The sequence below is a fragment of the Staurois parvus genome, unplaced genomic scaffold (assembly GCF_062004578.1).
Source record: "Staurois parvus isolate SC_StPar_1 unplaced genomic scaffold, SC_StPar_1.0 ptg001052l, whole genome shotgun sequence".
Classification (NCBI taxonomy): domain Eukaryota; kingdom Metazoa; phylum Chordata; class Amphibia; order Anura; family Ranidae; genus Staurois; species Staurois parvus.
This window is the reverse complement of record NW_028318848.1, coordinates 618,025-637,954: the sequence shown is the minus strand read 5'-3', so window position 1 is coordinate 637,954 and position 19,930 is coordinate 618,025. Positions and strand designations below refer to the sequence as shown.

The window sequence follows — 19,930 nt, the reverse complement described above, 5'->3', positions numbered from 1 at the left end:
TGACCTTTAATGGCCCCCCAGTCTAAGGCTGGCCATACATTATACAATTTTCTTTAAAAAATTACTTTAGATTTACCAAAAACCATATAATAGAGGGTGGAATATTTAGTAGCCAGGAAATGTCACTGATGGACTTATTGCACAGGTGACAACCTATCAGGGTACCACACTTCAGCCTGGGTACACACTGATGAGGTGCGGAATTTGCAGTGTTTTCTGTGTGAATTCCACACCGCATCACAATCGCACCCCATTCATGTGAACTGCTGCGGGTGTGTATGTTGAGTTAACGCCCCGAAAGTGGTCCGCAAAACGCGGCGCGATGTGCAGAATCGGATGACATGGGTGTGAATACCCGAGTGATCCGATTCTAGTGTGGACTAAACAAAGGGTCCTGCATGTGATTAGAGCCATACATAATGTGATTTGTACAGGAATGAGGAGCGGTTCCTGTGTGGATTACATGTGATATACGGCACGTGTGTACCTGGGATTAATTCACTGAGCTCCTGAGAGCGTCCCGTTCCTTCACTGAGCTTCTGAGAGCGCCCCGTTCCTTCACTGAGCTCCTGAGAGCGCCCCGTTCCTTCACTGAGCTTCTGAGAGCGCCCCGTTCCTTCACTGAGCTTCTGAGAGCGCCCCGTTCCTTCACTGAGCTCCTGAGAGCGCCCCGTTCCTTCACTGAGCTCCTGAGAGCGCCCCGTTACTTCACTGAGCTCCTGAGAGCGATCCGTTCCTTCACTGAGCTCCTGAGAGCGATCCGTTCCTTCACTGAGCTCCTGAGAGCGCCCCGTTCCTTCACTGAGCTCCTGAGAGCGCCCCGTTACTTCACTGAGCTCCTGAGAGCGCCCCGTTCCTTCACTGAGCTCCTGAGAGCGCCCCGTTCCTTCACTGAGCTCCTGAGAGCGCCCCGTTCCTTCACTGAGCTCCTGAGAGCGACCCGTTCCTTCACCAATGTCTGTAGAAGCCGTCTGTATGTCTAGGTGATGATTGTATACACCTGTGTCCATGGAGGGGATTGGAACACCTGAATCACATGATCTGGAGGGCGGGGAGAATACTTTTGGCAATATAGTGTATATATTATATGGAGAAGAAGAGAAGCCAACTGTCTGTATATTGTGTACATGTGTATGTGTGGGAGAGCTCTGTGTGTATGTGTGGGAGCGCTCTGTGTATTGTGTACATGTGTATGTGTGGGAGAGCTCTGTGTATTGTGTACATGTTTATGTGCGGGAGCGCTCTGTGTATTGTGTACACGTGTATCTGCGGGAGCGCTCTGTGTATTGTGTACATGTGTATGTGCGGGAGCGCTCTGTGTATTGTGTACACGTGTATCTGCGGGAGCGCTCTGTGTATTGTGTACATGTGTATGTGTGGAGCGCTCTGTGTATTGTGTACACGTGTATGTGCGGGAGCGCTCTGTGTACTGTGACTTTGATTTAAAACGCTGCAAAAATGCCGCAAAAGTGCACTACATGCTTTCCTGCAGCGTTTCCATTGAATTCTATAGAACCAAAAGCACAACTTTTTGCGTTAAAAAAACTCCCTGATCTTTTCCAAAAAACGCATCGGGTGAAAACGGGGAGATGATGACGGGTCCCATAGGAAGTCATGTTCAATGGACTGTACTGTGTTACTGCAAAACACAAGATGCTGCAGAAACGCCTCGGTGTGATCCTGGGGTAACTGTTAGAGGGCCTTCCAGATTCTGATAAACTCCCGGTCAGCAGACCCCCAAACTACAGGTCCAGGGTTGTAGGAAGAGACCCGTGTCCCCAACATAGAATGCATGAAGGGAAAACACCTTGAGCCTTTACAGCACAGCAGCTAAATGGTTAGCACTTCCGCCTGGCATCGGGTCGTTGGTTCAAATTCCAACCACAACACCACCTGCCTGGAATGTGCTCCCTGTGCGGGTTTCCTCCAGTTTCCTCCCACACTCCATAGACATGCTGGGAGGTGAATTGGCTCCTATGTTTTCCCTCCTATGTTTATGTATGAGTGTGAGTTAGGGACCTTAGATTGTACTCCCCTTGAGGGTTAGGGACTGATGTGAATGTACAATATATATGTAAAGTGCTTCGAAAAATTGATGGCGCTATATAAGTACCTGAAATACAATGACATTAATCAGAGGTTCTGTCCCTGCTGTGGAATGGTGAGGAGGGATCTCTGTAGATCAATAAGTAGAGATCCCTCCTGTGATTGGTCTCCGGGGTTTCCCGTGGATCCCTCCCATGCCCGGTATTGGGGGAGATTCGCACATTCTCAGTGTTTGGATTCTAGAACTCCGCTTGTCGGATGTTTCAAAGTTTCGTTTCTGACTTTTCAGAAAACAACCTTCTCACTGTCACTCTGCCCGGTAACTGCTGACCCTCCCTCTCCTGATTTTCCTATTGGGTAGAGAGGAAGCATCCTCCAATCAGCACAGAGCTCCGCCCTCCTGTACACAGACTGTCCCTGAGCTGGGGGAAGTGGACGGTGAGGTGTTTTGGGGTCTCTATAGAGGACAGCAGGGAGGATGAAGATGGTGACCCCCCTCATCCTGATTGTGGGGGTGTCAGGGGTGCAGTGTGGTAAGTAGAGGACAATATAGATGCCATGTTGTCAGTGGGGGGGATTTCCTCCAAGTGTTGTATAGAATGGTAGAAATCAATGTGTAGTGATAAAGGTAGAAGTATTGTGGAAGTGACAGCCATGTCCTGTCTGTGTGAAGATGACAATACGGCTCTCCAGGCTCTGAAGGCTGCTCCTGGATCGTGTGTACGGAGCGGGGGATGGGCGGAGAGGTCAGGGCTCACCAGACATCAGTGTATCCGCTGACAATACATTTCACCTTCTCACTGCTCACACCTATTTCCTGTTCTAGATGTGATCCTGGAGGGGGCGCTGTGTTCATTCTCCTCTGTCACATGGACATATAACTGGGGGGGGGACTTGTATTTCAGATATGGATGGAGTGGTGAGGGGTCAGATCCCCTGGATGGATTGTATTGCTGTCTGTGACCCTGTTAGGGAGACTCGCCCCCCCCCCCCCCCCCCATGTGTGCTGATCACCAAATCACAGGATGAATAGTGAGGACACAACCAACATGATGTGTTGTCACCACAACAGGAAGAATGGGGACATTTGTTTCTGTGACAACTAGGAGGGGATTTCTTCTCACTTCCTGTTGAGTCTATAGGACAGGAAGTGAAGGAAAATCCCCCTAATGAGACCCAGATGGCAGAATACAGAGGTTGTTCCCTCCCCTACTTTATCCACAATAACAAACATTCAGCTTTAGATCTTCCTTTAGCCCCCGGGTCACTTCGGTGCGATTTGGCATGAAATTTGTGTGTCATGCGACTTGTAAATCGTATGCCAAGTCGCCCCCTATTGTCCGCTATCAGAGCGATCATATCGGCGCGGTTCTGACTTGGCCGCAGCGATCTCTACAGTACTACATGCACTACATTTGGTGCGATTTACATAGATACCTGTATCAGATGTCTTACAAATCGCACCTGAAATCGGATCTAATGAATGTGTCTGAACATACGCCATTTGCTGCAGCGCCATTTCCAAAGCCGTTCTTGTGGGACTTTTTGTGCAGTTTGTTGCGATTTCACATACATAGACGACAATAGAAATCGCACGCAAAACGCAAGTGTGTGGAAATATGTGCGATCTGGTCTACAGTCTGTCTTACCCTCAGGTCACACCGAAGCGTTTTCCAGTAATGCAGTACAGTCAATTGAACATGATTTCCTATGGGACACGTCTACATCTCCGCCTTTTCACCCGGTCCGTTTTTTCGAAAGGGTCAGGGAGTTTTTTGAACACAAAAAGTTGCGTTTTTGGTTCTATAGACTTCAATGGGAACGCTGCAGAAAAGCATGTATTGCGTTTTTGCTGTGCTTTTGCCACGTTTTTTATGCGTTTTGCATTTTAAATCTGCCTAGCAACAAGAAAAAAAAGCAAAACACTTAAAAAACGCAACGCAAAAAGCAATGCAGAAATGGCTCAAACACAATCTGTATAGGTGTGAACTGAGACGTAGTCGGTGTTGGATAAATGTTGTTGTGAAAGTGGAACTTCGGCTGAAACATTGTCTAGCTTAGATACAGCGGGGAAGAATTGAAAACCTCAGCAGGCTTTTACTATAGACCCCTTTCACACGGGCGTTCCATATGTGTTTTTTTCATCTGTCCGTTTATGAATGAAAAACGGACTCCCATGTATTTCTATGGACTTGCGGATGTAAACGGTTGCTCATCCATTTACATCCGTTAACGTTCAGTCTTTTAAACAGAAGAAAACCCTATTTTTCTAAAGCAAAAAAAACCGAAACAGGCGAAAAATGGATGTAAATGGACAAACTGATGTAAATGAATGAAAAATGGAGGTAAACGGATCTAAACAGATGTAAACTGATGAAAAAAACAGATGTAAACTGATCCGTTTTTTCTTTGAAAAAAGTGACTGAAAAAAACCAGAACGCCTGTTTGAAAGGACTGATAGTCACTGTCCCTGCTGGGGAGACTTGGCCTTCATTTGGGTTACAAGGAGCACCCTCCAGGTGACGGGAAGATGACAGTTACCTCCCTCGTGACAACGGTAAATCTTAGTTCCTGAACTCAGTTTTGCGACTTCGACATATGAAAGTAACACCGTTTCATATCATCACAGCCAGGGGCGGACTGACAACTCATGGGGCCCCCGGGCAATGGGGCCCCTGTGTCCTCACCCACACCCAAAAAAGCCTATGAAAAAGCCAATGAAAGGTACCAGGGGCATCTCATGGGGCCCCCTACTGAGCTCAGGCCCTCAGGCAGTGCCCAAGTGCTTGAATGGTCAGTCCGCCCCGATCACAGCTACTTTGTCTATCCAGGCGGGATTATACCTCGTTTTGTGGGACAAATTGGGTCTTCATTTTGGTGGTAAATGGTAATGATATCTCCTAATTTTATTATGAAAGGAAAACGTCCCCTCCCCCCCTCAAAATAGTAAAAGAAAAATGTTTTATGTAGCCGCATTTTTTTTCTCCCCATTACAATAACCAGGGCTGTGGATAACCAGTCCTCCTGTACAGGGTCTAGGCCAGCAGGGGGGCCCAGGCAGCTGGGGGAATCAGATGTGGGCAGGGAGGATGATCGCCACAATGGGGGGGGGGATTACAGGAACAGATCTCCTGTATTGCTTTCTCTGCAGCAGCTGAAATCTGGCCTTCAGCTGCTGCAAAGAGAACCATACAGGGGATTGGTTCCAGTAATTATCCCCCTTCTGCACCCATAAACCTCCCCATGCACCATATGTTTCCCCCTACTGCCCAGGTCCCCGTGTGTGCCCCCACAGTGCTGCCAGCTTCCCTCCTCTCTTTTCTAGAAGCAGCTGCAAGCACACAAGGGATTTTTTTATGGGGAGGGGAGATTTGTGCTGGGGGCATATGGAGATAGAGAAGATTTGAGCTGGGGGGGGGATTTCAGCAGGGGAGTGGATTTGTACTGGGAGGAGGGGGAATTTATGCTTAGGGGGTAAGTATGCAGTATGTGTTCAATTTATTTGTTTGGTGTTTGTTTGTGGGGGGGGGATTTTTGCTGGCACATAATGCTCATACATCTTGGGGGGATGTTCACCTGGGCTCTAGATTTTATTTGTTTCAGGCATTTACAGTATATAGTGCTGTCCATTTACGCAGCACTTTACATATATATTGTACATTCACATCAGTCCCTAACCCTCAAGGGGTGTACAATCTAAGGTCCCTAACTCACATTCATACATACACATACTAGGGACAATATAGACAGGAGACAATTCACCTACCAGCATGTCTTTGGAGTGTGGGAGGAAACTGCAGTACCCGGAGGAAACCCACGCAGGCACAGGGAGAACATGCAATCTCCAGGCAGGTGGTGCCATGGTTGGGATTCAAAACAAGGACCCTCATACTGCCAGGTGGAAGTGCTAACCATTTATCTACTGTACTGCCCTTGTTCCTGGCACTGGTCTCTATGCTGGGGGCACACTCTGCAGCACACTCCCAGCACAAGGACAGGTGTGCAAATATGCAGCCCTGTAGAAGAGGACCCACTTCAATGGGGCTGCATATGTCCATACACTCAACAGCATCAGGTTAACAAATGTCACCAGAACAGGTGACCATGCTAGAAGCTTTCACCTCCATTGGTGACAACTATAACATTTTAAACCCAACTCAGGGAAACTAGACGTTCTCCCTTGCAGTCAAACTGCACTTGCACTGTAAGGGTTAAATCCTAGTAGTCTAGGGCACATGTGTCAAACACAAGGCCAATGGGTGGGTGGAATCTGACCTACTTAGACTACTGGCCTGTGGGGGACAAGAGGGTGTGGAGAGCAGTCTAGCAGCATACAAGAGCCTGCAGGAGCTGATCAGGCACTGTGTGTACTGCTGTACCTGGCCTCCTAGGCATGCATTAACAGTTAACCCTCGCCGTGCGGGCTTTATAGGTTTCTTGTAGTTCAGCTCTAAAGTAGAATTAAAGGAAATTATTTTAATGTTGGATAGAGTAAAGCTGGCTATACATGGATAGAAATTTGGCCAGTTCAGCAGGGACCGGACCAGGGGCGGACTGACCATTTGGAAACTCGGGCACTGCCCCAGGGCCCGGGTCAGTAGGGGGCCCCATGAGATGCCCCTGGTACCTTTTTCATAGGCTTTTTTGAATTTGGACAAGGACACAGGGGCCCTATGATCCCCTATTGCCCGGGGGCCCCATGAGTTGTCAGTCCACCCCTTGACCGGACGAATTTCAATGCATGTACAGTTGCAAGAAAAAGTATGTGAACCCCTTAGGATTACTGGCGTTTTGCATGAATTGGGCATAAAATGTGCTCTCAACATCATCTAAGTCACAACAATAGAAGAACACAGTCTGCTGAACATAATACTACACAAACATTAGATGTTGCCATGGTTTAATTGCACATAACATGTAAACATTCACAGTGCAGGGAGGAAAAAGTATGTGAGGCCCTAGCTTAATGACTTCTCCCAGAGCTAATTGGAGCCAGGAGTGAGCCAACCTTGACTCCAATCAGTGTGATGATATTGGATGTGTTGCTGACAGCTGTCCTGCCCTTAAAAAACACACACCTGTTTTGGGTTTACTGGTTTCAAAAAGCACTGTCTGATGTGAACCATGCCTCGCAGAAAAGAGCTCTCAGAAGACCTACGATCAAGAATTGTTGACTTGCATGAAGCTGGAAAGGGTTACAAAAGTATCTCCAAAAGCCTTGATGTTCATGTGTCCACGGTAAGACAGACTGTCTACAAATGGAGAAAGTTTAGCACTGTTGCTACTCTCCCTAGGCGCGGTCATACTGTAAAAATGACTGCAAGAGCACAGCGCAGAATGCTGCATGAGGTAAAGAAGAATCCCAGAGTGTCAGCTAAAGACCTACAGAAATCTCCGGCACATGCTAACATTTTTGTTGACACATCCACAATAAGGAAAACATTAAACAAGAATGGAGTACATGGGAGGACACCACGGAGGAAGCCATTGCTGTCCAAAAAGAATATTGCAGCACGTTTGAGCACCTGGATGTTCCACAGCACTACTGGCAAAATATACTGTGGACAGATGAAACCAAGATTGAGTTGTTTGGGAAGAACACAGAACACTACGTGTGGAGAAAAAAAGGCACAGCACACCAACCTCAAAACCTCATCCCCACTGTAAAACATGGCGGAGGGAGCATCATGGTTTGGGGCTGCTTTGCTGCCTCAGGGCCTGGACGGATTGTTGTCATTGATGGCAAAATGAATTCCAGAGTTTATCAAGACATTTTGCAGGAAAACGTACGACCATCTGTCCGCCAACTGAAGCTCCGCAGAGGATGGGTGATGCAACAGGACAATGACCCAAAGCATACAAGTCATTCAACAAAACAATGGCTGCAACAGCACAGAATACGCCTTCTGGAGTGGCCCAGTCAGAGTCCTGACCTCAACCCGATTGAAATGCTGTGGCATGACCTTTAAGACAGCGATTCACACCAGACATCCCAAGAATATTGCTACACTGAAACAGTTTTGTGAAGAGGAGTGGTCCAAAATGACTCCAGATCGTTGTGCAGGTCTGATCTGCAACTACAGGAAACGTTTGGTTGAGGTTATTGCTGCCAAAGGAGGGTCAACCAGTTAAGTCCAAAGGTTCACATACTTTTTCCTCCCTGCACTGTGAATGTTTACATGTTATGTGCAATTAAACCATGGCAACATCTAATGTTTGTGTAGTATTATGTTCAGCAGACTGTGTTCTTCTATTGTTGTGACTTAGATGACGTTCAGAGCACATTTTATGCCCAATTCATGCAAAACTCCACGTAATCCCAAGGGGTTCACATACTTTTTCTTGCAACTGTATATACTAATTATAGGAACTGACAAATAGTACATAATTGTATAATAAATAGAGGGATTCCAAGAAACCACCCCCTTATTGTTTACTTCAACATGTAAACAGGAAATGCCAATTATCGGTAGTCCTCTCCTCTGACAGCGAGTGAGGAGAGCCGGTAAGTGACATTTATTAGGGGGACATCCACACTGATCATCAGTGTAGCCCCATCAGTGCGGACGATAGTACCCATCTGTGCTGGATTTCAGTGCCCATCTGTGCTGGATTTCAGTGTCCATCAGTGCCCATCTATGCTGGATTTCAGTGTCCATCAGTGCACATCTGTGCTGGCTTTCAGTGCCTCCTCAGTGATGCCTGTTAGTGTCCATCAGTGATGCATGTCAGTGCCCATCAGTGGCGCCTCATCAGTGCCGCCTAAAATACAGCCACTTCCCTGTTCCTCGGTCCGGCGGTGTTCTCACCACGGCTGGTTTCACTCTTCGTCTTCCCTGGTTCCGGCATCTTCAGTGTGGGCAGCCGGCTGACAGCTTGCGGATTCACAGCCGGGTGCCCGCTGTGCATGCGCACGAAACGCTGCGCTTTGTGAATGGCCCCGTTGTCTTCTGGGACCTGTCACGTGTCCCACAAGATAATAAGGGGGGGGAATAATTTCTGCTTGCCTAGGTGATCGCAGTGGGAGTGGGTACCTGTCAAATTCGGGTACCTGCTACTCTCCCTCCCACTCCCCAAAGGTGCCGATCCTTAATGGGGAGCGGGGGACAAAGGCCCTTTTGGGTGGAGCTCCACTTTAATAATAAACTCCCACCCACTTTTGTATCACTCCGCCCGAGCAATGTAGACGAGGCCGGGACCTGTCACTGGATGGCCTAAGCTGCCTGCAGGAGGAGACACAGAACGGTGTTGGAGACCCCTCCCTCCCCCTACCTCCTCCCCAGCAGCTCGGTCTAGGAGATGACAGTGAGGACTCCGACATCCCCAGCACCCCCGAGGCAGTGGCAGTTGGTGGGAGGGGGTACAGCCAGCCTCAGCCCCCCTTCATTCTACTAGTGAAGTGTCAGCAATGGAGGTGAGCGCTGTGCTGGGGCCGGGGATTTCCACACTTGCTGGGCTATTATAGAAGGGAATGAAGTCTGCAATGGGCACATCTCTCCGGATTTCTGGCAGCACTGACTGTGAGATATCGGGATTAATCTACACTGTCCAATGTCTCCCAGTCAGGACCCGGCCAATGAAAATGGAGACACTTCTACTTCTATCTACAATGTTAGAACAAAGTGCTGTGTGCCGACAAAGATGGCGTCTCTGTATTCATGTGGCATTGTCCTGACTGCCAGAAATTACACAATGTCCTTGTAAACCCAATGTGTCCCAGTCAGTGCTTGCTGATGTCATCATCCATCATCGCACGCCGCATTTATCACAACTGATGTTGAGCCACACCCACAACTGAATGCCCCACCCTCAATTAAAATGATACTCCGCCCACACCGCCTTTCATACATACAGGGAAAAAAAGGGTCCCTAAAACATTTTTGGCAATGTTGGCAAATAGAGCACCCTATCAGTGCAACCTCATCAGAGTGATGGTGCAGTGGTCCTCTTTCAGTGCCCATCTGTGCTGGTTTTCAATGCCTCCTCAGTGATGCCTGTCAGTGCCACCTATCAATTCCCATCAGTGCCCATCAGATTGATGTTGCAGTGTCAGTGGGCGGGGCGGCGTTAGTGGGCGGTGCTCTGTCCACTAGTGGGCAGGGCTGCGTCAGTGGACGGGGCGGCGGTCCTCTGGTGGGAGGAGATTGGACATTTGTGTACATCACATTTCTCTTTCACTTTCCTCTTCTATACATTGCATTGAGCCATCCTGAGCACACTTCCTCTACCCGGCAACTGATGATCAGCTCTGAGTTCATTTTCCTATTGGACAGAGAGCCAAAATCATGCAATCAGCACACAGTTCCGCCCTCCTGTACAAGAGTCCTGACTCACCGTGTGACTCTCCCCGGGCTGTGAGCGGTGGACGGAGCTGAGTTTTGGGGTCTCTGTGAGGAGGAAGAAGATGATCCCCCTCATCCTGATTATTATTGGGGTGTCCGGGGTGTATGGAGGTCAGTCTGGGGGGGAGGGGCTGTTATTTATAAATATGATGTCATATATTTCCTGATAATAGGAGAGACGATGTTATATATTAGTGATGTCACAGCTGTACGGATATCTCCTGTATATGGAGAGTGGTGATGTCACACCTGTACGGATATCCCCTGTATATGGAGAGTAGTGATGTCACACCTGTACAGATATCCCCTGTATATGGAGAGTGGTGATGTCACACCTGTACGGATATCTCCTGTATATGGAGAGTAGTGATGTCACACCTGTACAGATATCTCCTGTATATGGAGATTGATGATGTCACACCTGTACGGATATCTCCTGTATATGGGGAGTGGTGATGTCACACCTGTACGGATATCTCCTGTATATGGGGAGCGGTGATGTCACACCTGTACGGATATCTCCTGTATATGGGGAGCGGTGATGTCACACCTGTACAGATATCTCCTGTATATGGAGAGCGGTGATGTCACACCTGTACAGATATCTCCTGTATATGGAGAGCGGTGATGTCACACCTGTACGGATATCCCCTGTATAAGGAGAGTGGTGATGTCACACACAGATATAAATGTACAGGGGTGTACAGCCCCCCCTCTATGACCAGCTGTATGCTCTACCAGGAAATGCTGCAGTTTTCCTCTAGACATATCACACGCTCGCTCAGCATTCTACCGCTCAGCCGGAATCCTCACAAAACTGTATTTTCTGCGTTACAATTTGATATAAAATACCTCGTAACGTTTTTCTAACATTCTTTTGCAATTCACAAAAAAAGAACAATACTAAAACAAGGCGTGTGGCATTTATCTCAGGACGTGATATCCAGGGGGATGGATACAGTGGGGAAGGGTTAGAACCCCTGTCAGTTTTTATTGCTAATAAAGAGGTAAAATGATTTAGGGCCAGTTCACACTACATGCGTCTCTGCTGGGTTCACACTACATGCGTTTCTGCCGGGTTCACACTACATGCGTTTCTGCTGGGTTCACACTACATGCGTTTCTGCCGGGTTCACACTACATGCGTTTCTGCCGGGTTCACACTACATGCGTTTCTGCCGGGTTCACACTACATGCGTTTCTGCCGGGTTCACACTACATGCGGTTCTGCCGGGTTCACACTACATGCGTTTCTGCCGGGTTCACACTGCTGCGGTGCAACACATCGCATGGGATCCACACGGGAACCACACCGCATTCCTGTGCAAGCCACATGCGGTCTCTGTGGTGCAGTTTGAGCCGTACATTTTTTATGGCTCAGATCGCACCGCATCCGCACCAAAATAGTGCAGGACCCTTTTTTTTTGTCCCCACTAGAATCAGATTGCAGGATATTCACACCCATGTGATCCGATTCTGCACATCGCACCGCGTTTTGCAAACCAATTTCAGGTGTTGTTAACTTAACATTCACACCCGCAGGGGTTCACATGAACGGGGTGCGATCAAGATGCAGTGCGGGAATCTCAGAAACCGGAGCAAATCCCGCACCGCATCAGTGTGAACTCGAGCTCAGTTGCTGTTTTTTCTGCATCCAAAACGCACAGAAAGTAGGTGATATGGTTGCCAATGTCATAGTTCACATCAGCGCTTGCAGTTAAAAGGAAACAATGGTGCTGCGCTCCCACAAAAGAGGCCTATATGCTATAAATTATTAAATATATATATATTGCTCCTACAGACTCCACTGTCTGGGATAATAAATGTGAATACTATCATGCAATAATGTGCAAAATTACAAACGTAAAGAAAAAAACAGATAAATATATAAATACATATCAAAGACTAAAAAGAAATGGTGCAAAATCACACATGCATCCCTTAAACAAGGGCAAAAGTGACCTCAATCCCAGCCACGGCACCACCTGCCTGGAGTTTGCATGTTCTCCCTGTGCCTGCGTGGGTTTCCTCTGGGTACTCCGGTTTCCTCCCACACTCCAAAGACATGCTGGTAGGTTAGTCAGCTCCTGTCTAAATTGGCCCTAGTATGTGTATGTATGAATGTAAGTTAGGGACCTTAGATTGTACGCCCCTTGAGGGTTAGGGACTGATGTGAATGTACAATATATATGTGTAAAGCACTACGTAAATTGACGGCGCTATATAAGTACCTGAAATAAATAAAGTGATGGACACTTGGCATAAATAATGCCTGAAACTGTGCAGTGAAAATGGACTGACACCCGGCATAAATGTTACCTGTACAAATAAACGGTAAGAAAGTCAGGATGAAACCTGACTAAAGACAAACAATAGGACCAAACAAATGTCCTTCCACATATCAGTGTCTCAGAGACGTGATGGTGACCACAAAGAAATAAATATAGTGCTAAAGTCCCTAAATTGGGAGTAAATGTGCTCGTATATATGGACATCAAACTGCGACAACACAAAAATAATTGAAAAGTGACGCACTGTGCTACATGTATAAAGAACACAATACTAAGCAGAAAATGCCAAAAAATGTGCCACCAATAATGACAATATAAAATAAATGTCCACTTGTGAAATCCACAAACAAATGGATATAGTGGAAATTCCAGCCAAAAGTGATGCAGGTGTAGGGAAATAAGATCCGTCACCGGCTGGATTGCCCCATCACCTTCATGTAGCGACCTCAAAGGGCCAATATGCCTTCAAAATATTAAACACAGCTATGCGACCAATCAGCAGGTACGGATCCGGGTTAGCAGTGATGGTGGTAACCCCCTTACGGAAATATAGATATGATCAATCCTGGTATCAGGGTCTCTTTCATGCAGGATAGTAAGCTCAGCCAACTCATATATATTATTATTATTATACAGTATTTATAAAGCGCCAATAGTTCGCTCAGCGCTGTACATTACAGAGGGGGACAGAACATGTGACAGAACAAGACCAATACAATGCAAAACATGAGGGGATCGAGGGCCCTGCTCTTTCGAGTTTACAATCTAGGACAGCAATGGGCAAACTACGGCCCGCGGAGCGTGGCAAACATTGGCTGTCAGGATGTAGGCGGGGCAGCGTGACGAACTCCTCTCCTCTCACAGTCTGCCCTGAAGACCGGAGCGGCGCGGGAACACGGCGAGAGGAACGCGCGGAGCAAAGGTAAGTGAATTGACACAATATGGGGAATGAATTACTATAAGGGGGATGAATTACTATAGGGGGGATGAATTACTATATGGGGGATGAATTACTATATGGGGGATGAATTACTATATGGGGGATTAATTACTATGGGGGATGAATTACTATATGGGGGATGAATTACTATATGGGGGATGAATTACTATATGGGGGATGAATTACTATATGAGGGATGAATTACTATGCTTACTATGGATGGCATGGTAGTGGCTGGGCCGGCCAGCAGCTAGTCCGGCCCCCGGGTCCAATATATGAACCCATTGCGGCCCTCAAGTCAAAAAGTTTGCCCACCCCTGATCTAGGAGGTATAATATATATGGTGAAGAACAGAAGAAGAATCCTCCCATAGTGGAATACTGTTACATTTATTAAAGTTGCACAAAGCCAACAAATGCTCACTCACAAGTTAGAGGTTTAAAACAATCTCACAGAACCACATGGTAAACGCTGGGTGTACTGCTATGGGTATACCAAGATGGCGCCCGTGCCGGAAGTAACACCACCACATCTCTGTGTATCGCTGACGTGTTGCATCATGTACATCACGTATCTCGTGACTTCCTCATGTGAGTGAGCATTTGTTTGCCTTGTCAATAAACTCCCCAGCATGTTATCCTATGTATCCATGCACACACAGGCTGTAATCAACGTTTTTTGGCTGGAAAAAAAACCAAAACTAGTGGATTTCTAGAGGAGTTTTTCAGCTTTAAAAATGCTCTAACACTGAAAAATGCGGTAAAACGTGATAAACCGCCGCAAACTGGTGTTTTTGGACTTTTTTTGAGCAAAAAATAAATTTCTTTAGTAGAAAAAAACCCAAACGTGGGAAAACGCCGCTAATTGCGGAAAAAATGCAGCTAAACGCTAATGCAAAAATACTAAAAACAGCTGAAAAACTCACGTTTTTAACGTGACTTTATACAGCTAATGTTACCAGCGTTATCAAAACATCAAGTGTGCATGAGGACTTATTAACCCCTTGCTGACCGTAGATAGCCGAATGACGGCTTCACTGCGGCCGTCCAGTTCTGGAAGGGCGTCATATGACATTCTCCCAGAACTCGCCCTCCTGTGCGCCCCGATGATCTCCGTGACACAGCTGATCGCGTGATGTGGTAAAAGGCCAATCACAGCGGCCTTTTACCACGTGATTAGCCGTGTCCAACGACACGGCAGATCACCAGAAAATGCAGTTGCTGGTTATCGGCTGCACTTTCCTCACGCTGTCACAGTGTGAGGAAAGTACTGCCTATAACCAGCAATTGTCAGAGGAGGGATCGGCACCGATCATCAGGGCACTGATGATCAGTGCCCAGCAGTGCCACCCACCTGTGCTTCTAAATAGTAGTAGTGATAAATACCTAATATAAGCTGCTAAACACCCAGTCCTAAACCTGTAGGTGTTAATGCATAAATAAATAAATTGGTGTAGCTCTAATCTATATAACCCATATGAATAAACATACATATAAAATATAATAAGATATTGAAAGATAGTGACGTATCCAAAGTGATCTGATCCTCTAGGGATCTATTGTGACACACGTACACGTGACACAGAAACGTGAAATAACAAATTAGTCCCAATTGGATCCAATGTAGTGAAAAATATCCAAATGACACAAACAAAAAAAACCCCAAATCCCTAATTGGGTCAACAAATCAACAAAATAGACCTAGTGCAACAAACAGTGAATTCCCGAATCAAAAGGGGATAATCCACCTAAATAAAGTGATACGTGCTTAAACACCCCAAATAAGCATATAAATATAAAAAAAACCCACTTTATCAAAACAAATAAATTTCAACGCTCCAATCTGAATAAAAATACTGTATAGTGAAATGTACATCAAATGTAAATATATAATGACAATAAATAAATATAAAAAGTCCAAAATAGTGCAAATCAGCAAAAAGTGATCCAATGAATCAAAATCATACAGGTGATGTGGTGAATGTGCATTCAAGTCAATGATAAAATCCTTGAATGCCCCCTCACCTCCTTACCGCGACCCACTGGGCCAGCACGCCTCTAGGATCACACCAGGATCCTTCACGGGCAGTAACTCCTCAGTGGATGGTATCCATAGGAAATCCCCATCAATGGTGGCACTTAAACATCACAGGTACACTCCAGATATAGGTACCACAATATAGCTCACTCTCTCATAAGGATCATAATAAGGACAGAAAAGAAAGATCCTCCATAGTGTAATACTGTTTTTTACATCAATATAGCAAAGAAATCACCAATTGCCCACTCACTTGTTGACAGATAGACATAAGTTTTCAAACTACATGCTATAGGTGTACTTCTGCATTGGTTTCAGGTGTGCCAAGATGGCATCCACGCCGGACCTACGTCACCGCGTACCTACGCGTTCCGTCACGTTAACCACATGATTTCCTCAGAGTCATACACCTGTGCCCATCAGTGCTGCCCAGCAGTGCCGCCAGTCAGTGCCACCCATCAATGCCCAGCAGTGCTGCCGATCAGTACCACCTATTAGTGCCCATCGTTGAATATCAGTGCCAGCTCATCAGTGCTGCCTATCAGTGCAGCCTCATCAACGCACATCAGTGAAGGAGAAAAATTACCTGTTTGCAAAATTTTATAATTGAAACAAATAAAAACTTTTTTTTAAATGTTATTGCTCTTTTTTGTTTACAGCGCAAAAAATAAAACACCCAGCAGCGACTACCGTATTTATTTGCTCCATAAGACGCACCTAGGTTTTAGAGGTGAAAAACAAGAATAAAAAGATTCTGAACCAATGTACTGCAGACATTACAGAAAATGACCAGACACCGCAGACACAGTGCAGGGGATGACCAGAGACCGCGGACACAGTGCAGGGGATGACCAGAGACCTCGTACACAGTGCAGGGGATGACCAGACACCGCGGACACAGTGCAGGGGATGACCAGAGACCGCGGACACAGTGCAGGGGATGACCAGAGACCGCGAACACAGTGCAGGGGATGACCAGAGACCGCGGACACAGTGCAGGGGATGACCAGAGACCGCGGACACAGGGCAGGGGATGACCAGAGACCGCGGACACAGTGCAGGGGATGACCAGAGACCGCGGACACAGTGCAGGAGATGACCAGAGACCGCGTACACAGTGCAGGGGATGACCAGAGACCGCGGACACAGTGCAGGGGATGACCAGAGACCGCGGACACAGTGCAGGGGATGACCAGAGACCGCGGACACAGTGCAGGGGATGACCAGAGACCGCGGACACAGTGCAGGGGATGACCAGACACCGCGGACACAGTGCAGGGGAAGACCAAGAGACTGCGGACCTTTTGTGGAGGGAGGGGGAGCGGGTACCTGAATTTGACAGGTACCCGCTCCCACTTTCGCAGAGATGTACTCCCTTTACATCGTGTTCCAAATTATTATACAAATTATATTTTTCTCATTTGCCTAAATAATTGATGTAAATAACAGTCAGCATAATTCTAATGTTATCAACTATTAAGAGTACAATTCAAATTGTATTGAACAAACCTCCTAATGATAGCAGTATTTTTTTTTAAACATAAAAAACTTCCAATGCACTTTTCCAAATTATTCCGCACAGTAAGTTTCAAAACACTTTATAGGTTGTAAAGAACTGAAAATTGTCATTTGTTGTGTTTGCAGCATATTTACTGAAATCAAAAGCTATTTCAATCAAACTTTTAACAACATATTAACAGGTCACGTTACATTGTAACATAGGACCCCTTATTTGATAGCTTCACAAGTCTTGCATCCATTGAACTTGTGAGTTTTTGGACAGTTTCTGCTTGAATTTGTTTGCAAAATGTCAGAATAGCCGCTTTTGACCTAAAGGGACACTTTTTGGACGCCATGGACTTTTCTCAGTTTCCAGGCAGAAAGAACAGACAAAATGCAGGCAGGGCGCAGGACAAAGCACTCGGGACAAAATGTATGTGAAATGGGTTAAAACAGCAATGTTTTACTATGTAAAATTTGTTTGGAAAAAAAAAAATGACATTTTTTAAAATTTTCAAATTTCCCGCCGCCGGCGCCCGTACGTCCCGATGTCACAGGGACAGGAACACAGGAGCCGGATGCCAGCACCGGGCGGAGGAGATGGCCGGGGACACTGCAGGGGACACATCACGGGAGCGAAGGACAAGGTAAGCTCTGCAGGGACTCCCTATGCAGCGCAGCATGGTAAGCCCGAGTGTAGCTCGGGGTTACCGCTTTTGGTACTGACATTTTACTCTGAGCTACACTCGGGAATACTGCCAGGGAGGTTAATATGCCCCTGCCAACAAATTAAATAAATTTCAAGTTTATGTAGATATACATAAATTTGCTAGGCAATTGTCCCTAAAAAGATTTTTTGCCAACAAACCAACCGCCAGCAATATGGCACATGACAATTACATGCATTCCAATCTACGCAACGCCTCTACTTACAACCCACCTCCACAAACACACTCATACAGTGGGGCAAAAAAGTATTTAGTCAGCCACCAATTGTACAAGTTCTCCCACTTAAAAAGATGAGAGAGGCCTGTAATTGGCATCATAAGTAGACCTCAACTATGAGAGACAAAATGAGAAAAAAAAAATCCAGACAATCACATTGGCTGATTTGGAAAGAATTTATTTGCAAATTATGGTGGAATATAAGTATTTGGTCACCTACAAACAAGCAAGATTTCTGGCTCTCACAGACCTGTACCTTCTTCTTTAAGAGGCTCCTCTGTCCTGCACTCATTACCTGTATCAATGGCACCTGTTTGAACTTGTTATCAGTATAAAAGACACCTGTCCACAACCTCAAACAGTCACACTCCAAACTCCACTATGGTGAAGACCAAAGAGCTGTCGAAGGACACCAGAAACAAAATTGTAGACCTGCACCAGGCTGGGAAGACTGAATCTGCAATAGGCAAGCAGCTTGGTGTGAACAAATCAACTGTGGGAGCAATAATTAGAAAATGGAAGACATACAAGACCATTGATCATCTCCTTCAATCTGGGGCTCCACGCAAGATCTCACCCCATGGGGTCAAAATGATCACAAGAATGGTGAGCAAAAATCCCAGGACCACACGGGAGGACCTAGTGAATGACCTGCAGAGAGCTGGGACCAACGTAACAAAGGCTACCATCAGTAACTCACTACGCCGCCAGGGACTCAGATCCTGCAGTGCCAGACGTGTCCCCCTGCTTAAGCCAGTACATGTTCAGGCCCGTCTGAAGTTCGCTAGAGAGCATTTAGATGATCCAGAAGAGGATTGGGAGAATGTCATATGGTCAGATGAAACCAAAATAGAACTGTTTGGTAGAAACACAACTCGTCGTGTTTGGAGTAGAGAGAATGCTGAGTTGCATCCAAAGAACACCATACCTACTGTGAAGCATGGGGGTGGCAACATCATGCTTTGGGGCTGTTTCTCCGCAAAGGGACCAGGACGACTGATCCATGTACAGGACAGAATGAATGAGGCCATGTATCGTGAGATTTTGAGTGCAAACCTCCTTCCATCAGCAAGGGCATTGAAGATGAAACGTGGCTGGGTCTTCCAACATGACAATGATCCCAAACATACTGCCCGGGCAACGAAGGAGTGGCTTCGTAAGAAGCATTTCAAGGTCCTGGAGTGGCCTAGCCAGTCTCCAGATCTCAACCCCATAGAAAACCTTTGGAGGGAGTTGAAAGTCCGTGTTGCCCAGCGACAGCCCCAAAACATCACTGCTCTAGAGGAGATCTGCATGGAGGAATGGGCCAACATACCAGCAACAGTGTGTGCCAACCTTGTGAAGACTTACAGGAAACGTTTGACCTCTGTCATTGCCAACAAAGGATATATAACAAAGTATTGAGATGAACTTTGATATTGACCAAATACTTATTTTCCACCATAATTTGCAAATAAATTCTTTCCAAAATCAGCCAATGTGATTGTCTGGATTTTTTTTTCTCATTTTTTCTCTCATAGTTGAGGTCTACCTATGATGCCAATTACAGGCCTCTCTCATCTTTTTAAGAGGGAGAACCTGCACAATTGGTGGCTGACTAAATACTTTTTTGCCCCACTGTATGTAAATGTATTTAAGGACAAAGTTCTCAAAGAATTGGGTAATCTATCAAACGGCCATATATGACAGATCAGGAGATATTATGGCTATGAAATCCACTCCTAGAAAAGAGAGATCTGGTGATCAGACCAGCGGACAAAGGGGGTGGGGTAGTGGTCCTCAACAAAACTGATTATATAACAGAAGTTGAAAATATTTTAAGTAAACCG

General features: G+C 46.3%; 1 protein-coding gene across 4 annotated transcripts in view; it reads left to right on the top strand.

Moving 5' to 3' along the window:
- The first annotated feature begins 2,452 nt into the window (after positions 1 to 2,452).
- The window catches only part of LOC149440796 (class I histocompatibility antigen, F10 alpha chain-like), an 88,176-nt gene continuing 70,698 nt past the window's right edge, over positions 2,453 to 19,930 (top strand). For 3 of the 4 annotated variants that reach the window (XM_089658127.1, XM_089658125.1, XM_089658128.1), the window contains exon 1: positions 2,453 to 2,579. In XM_089658127.1, the coding sequence (XP_089514253.1) occupies positions 2,525 to 2,579 (55 nt within the window). In that variant the 5' untranslated portion in view covers positions 2,453 to 2,524. Of the gene's footprint in view, positions 2,580 to 10,363; positions 10,500 to 19,930 lie in introns of those variants that run through there. The other variant, XM_089658126.1, reaches the window with a different exon arrangement.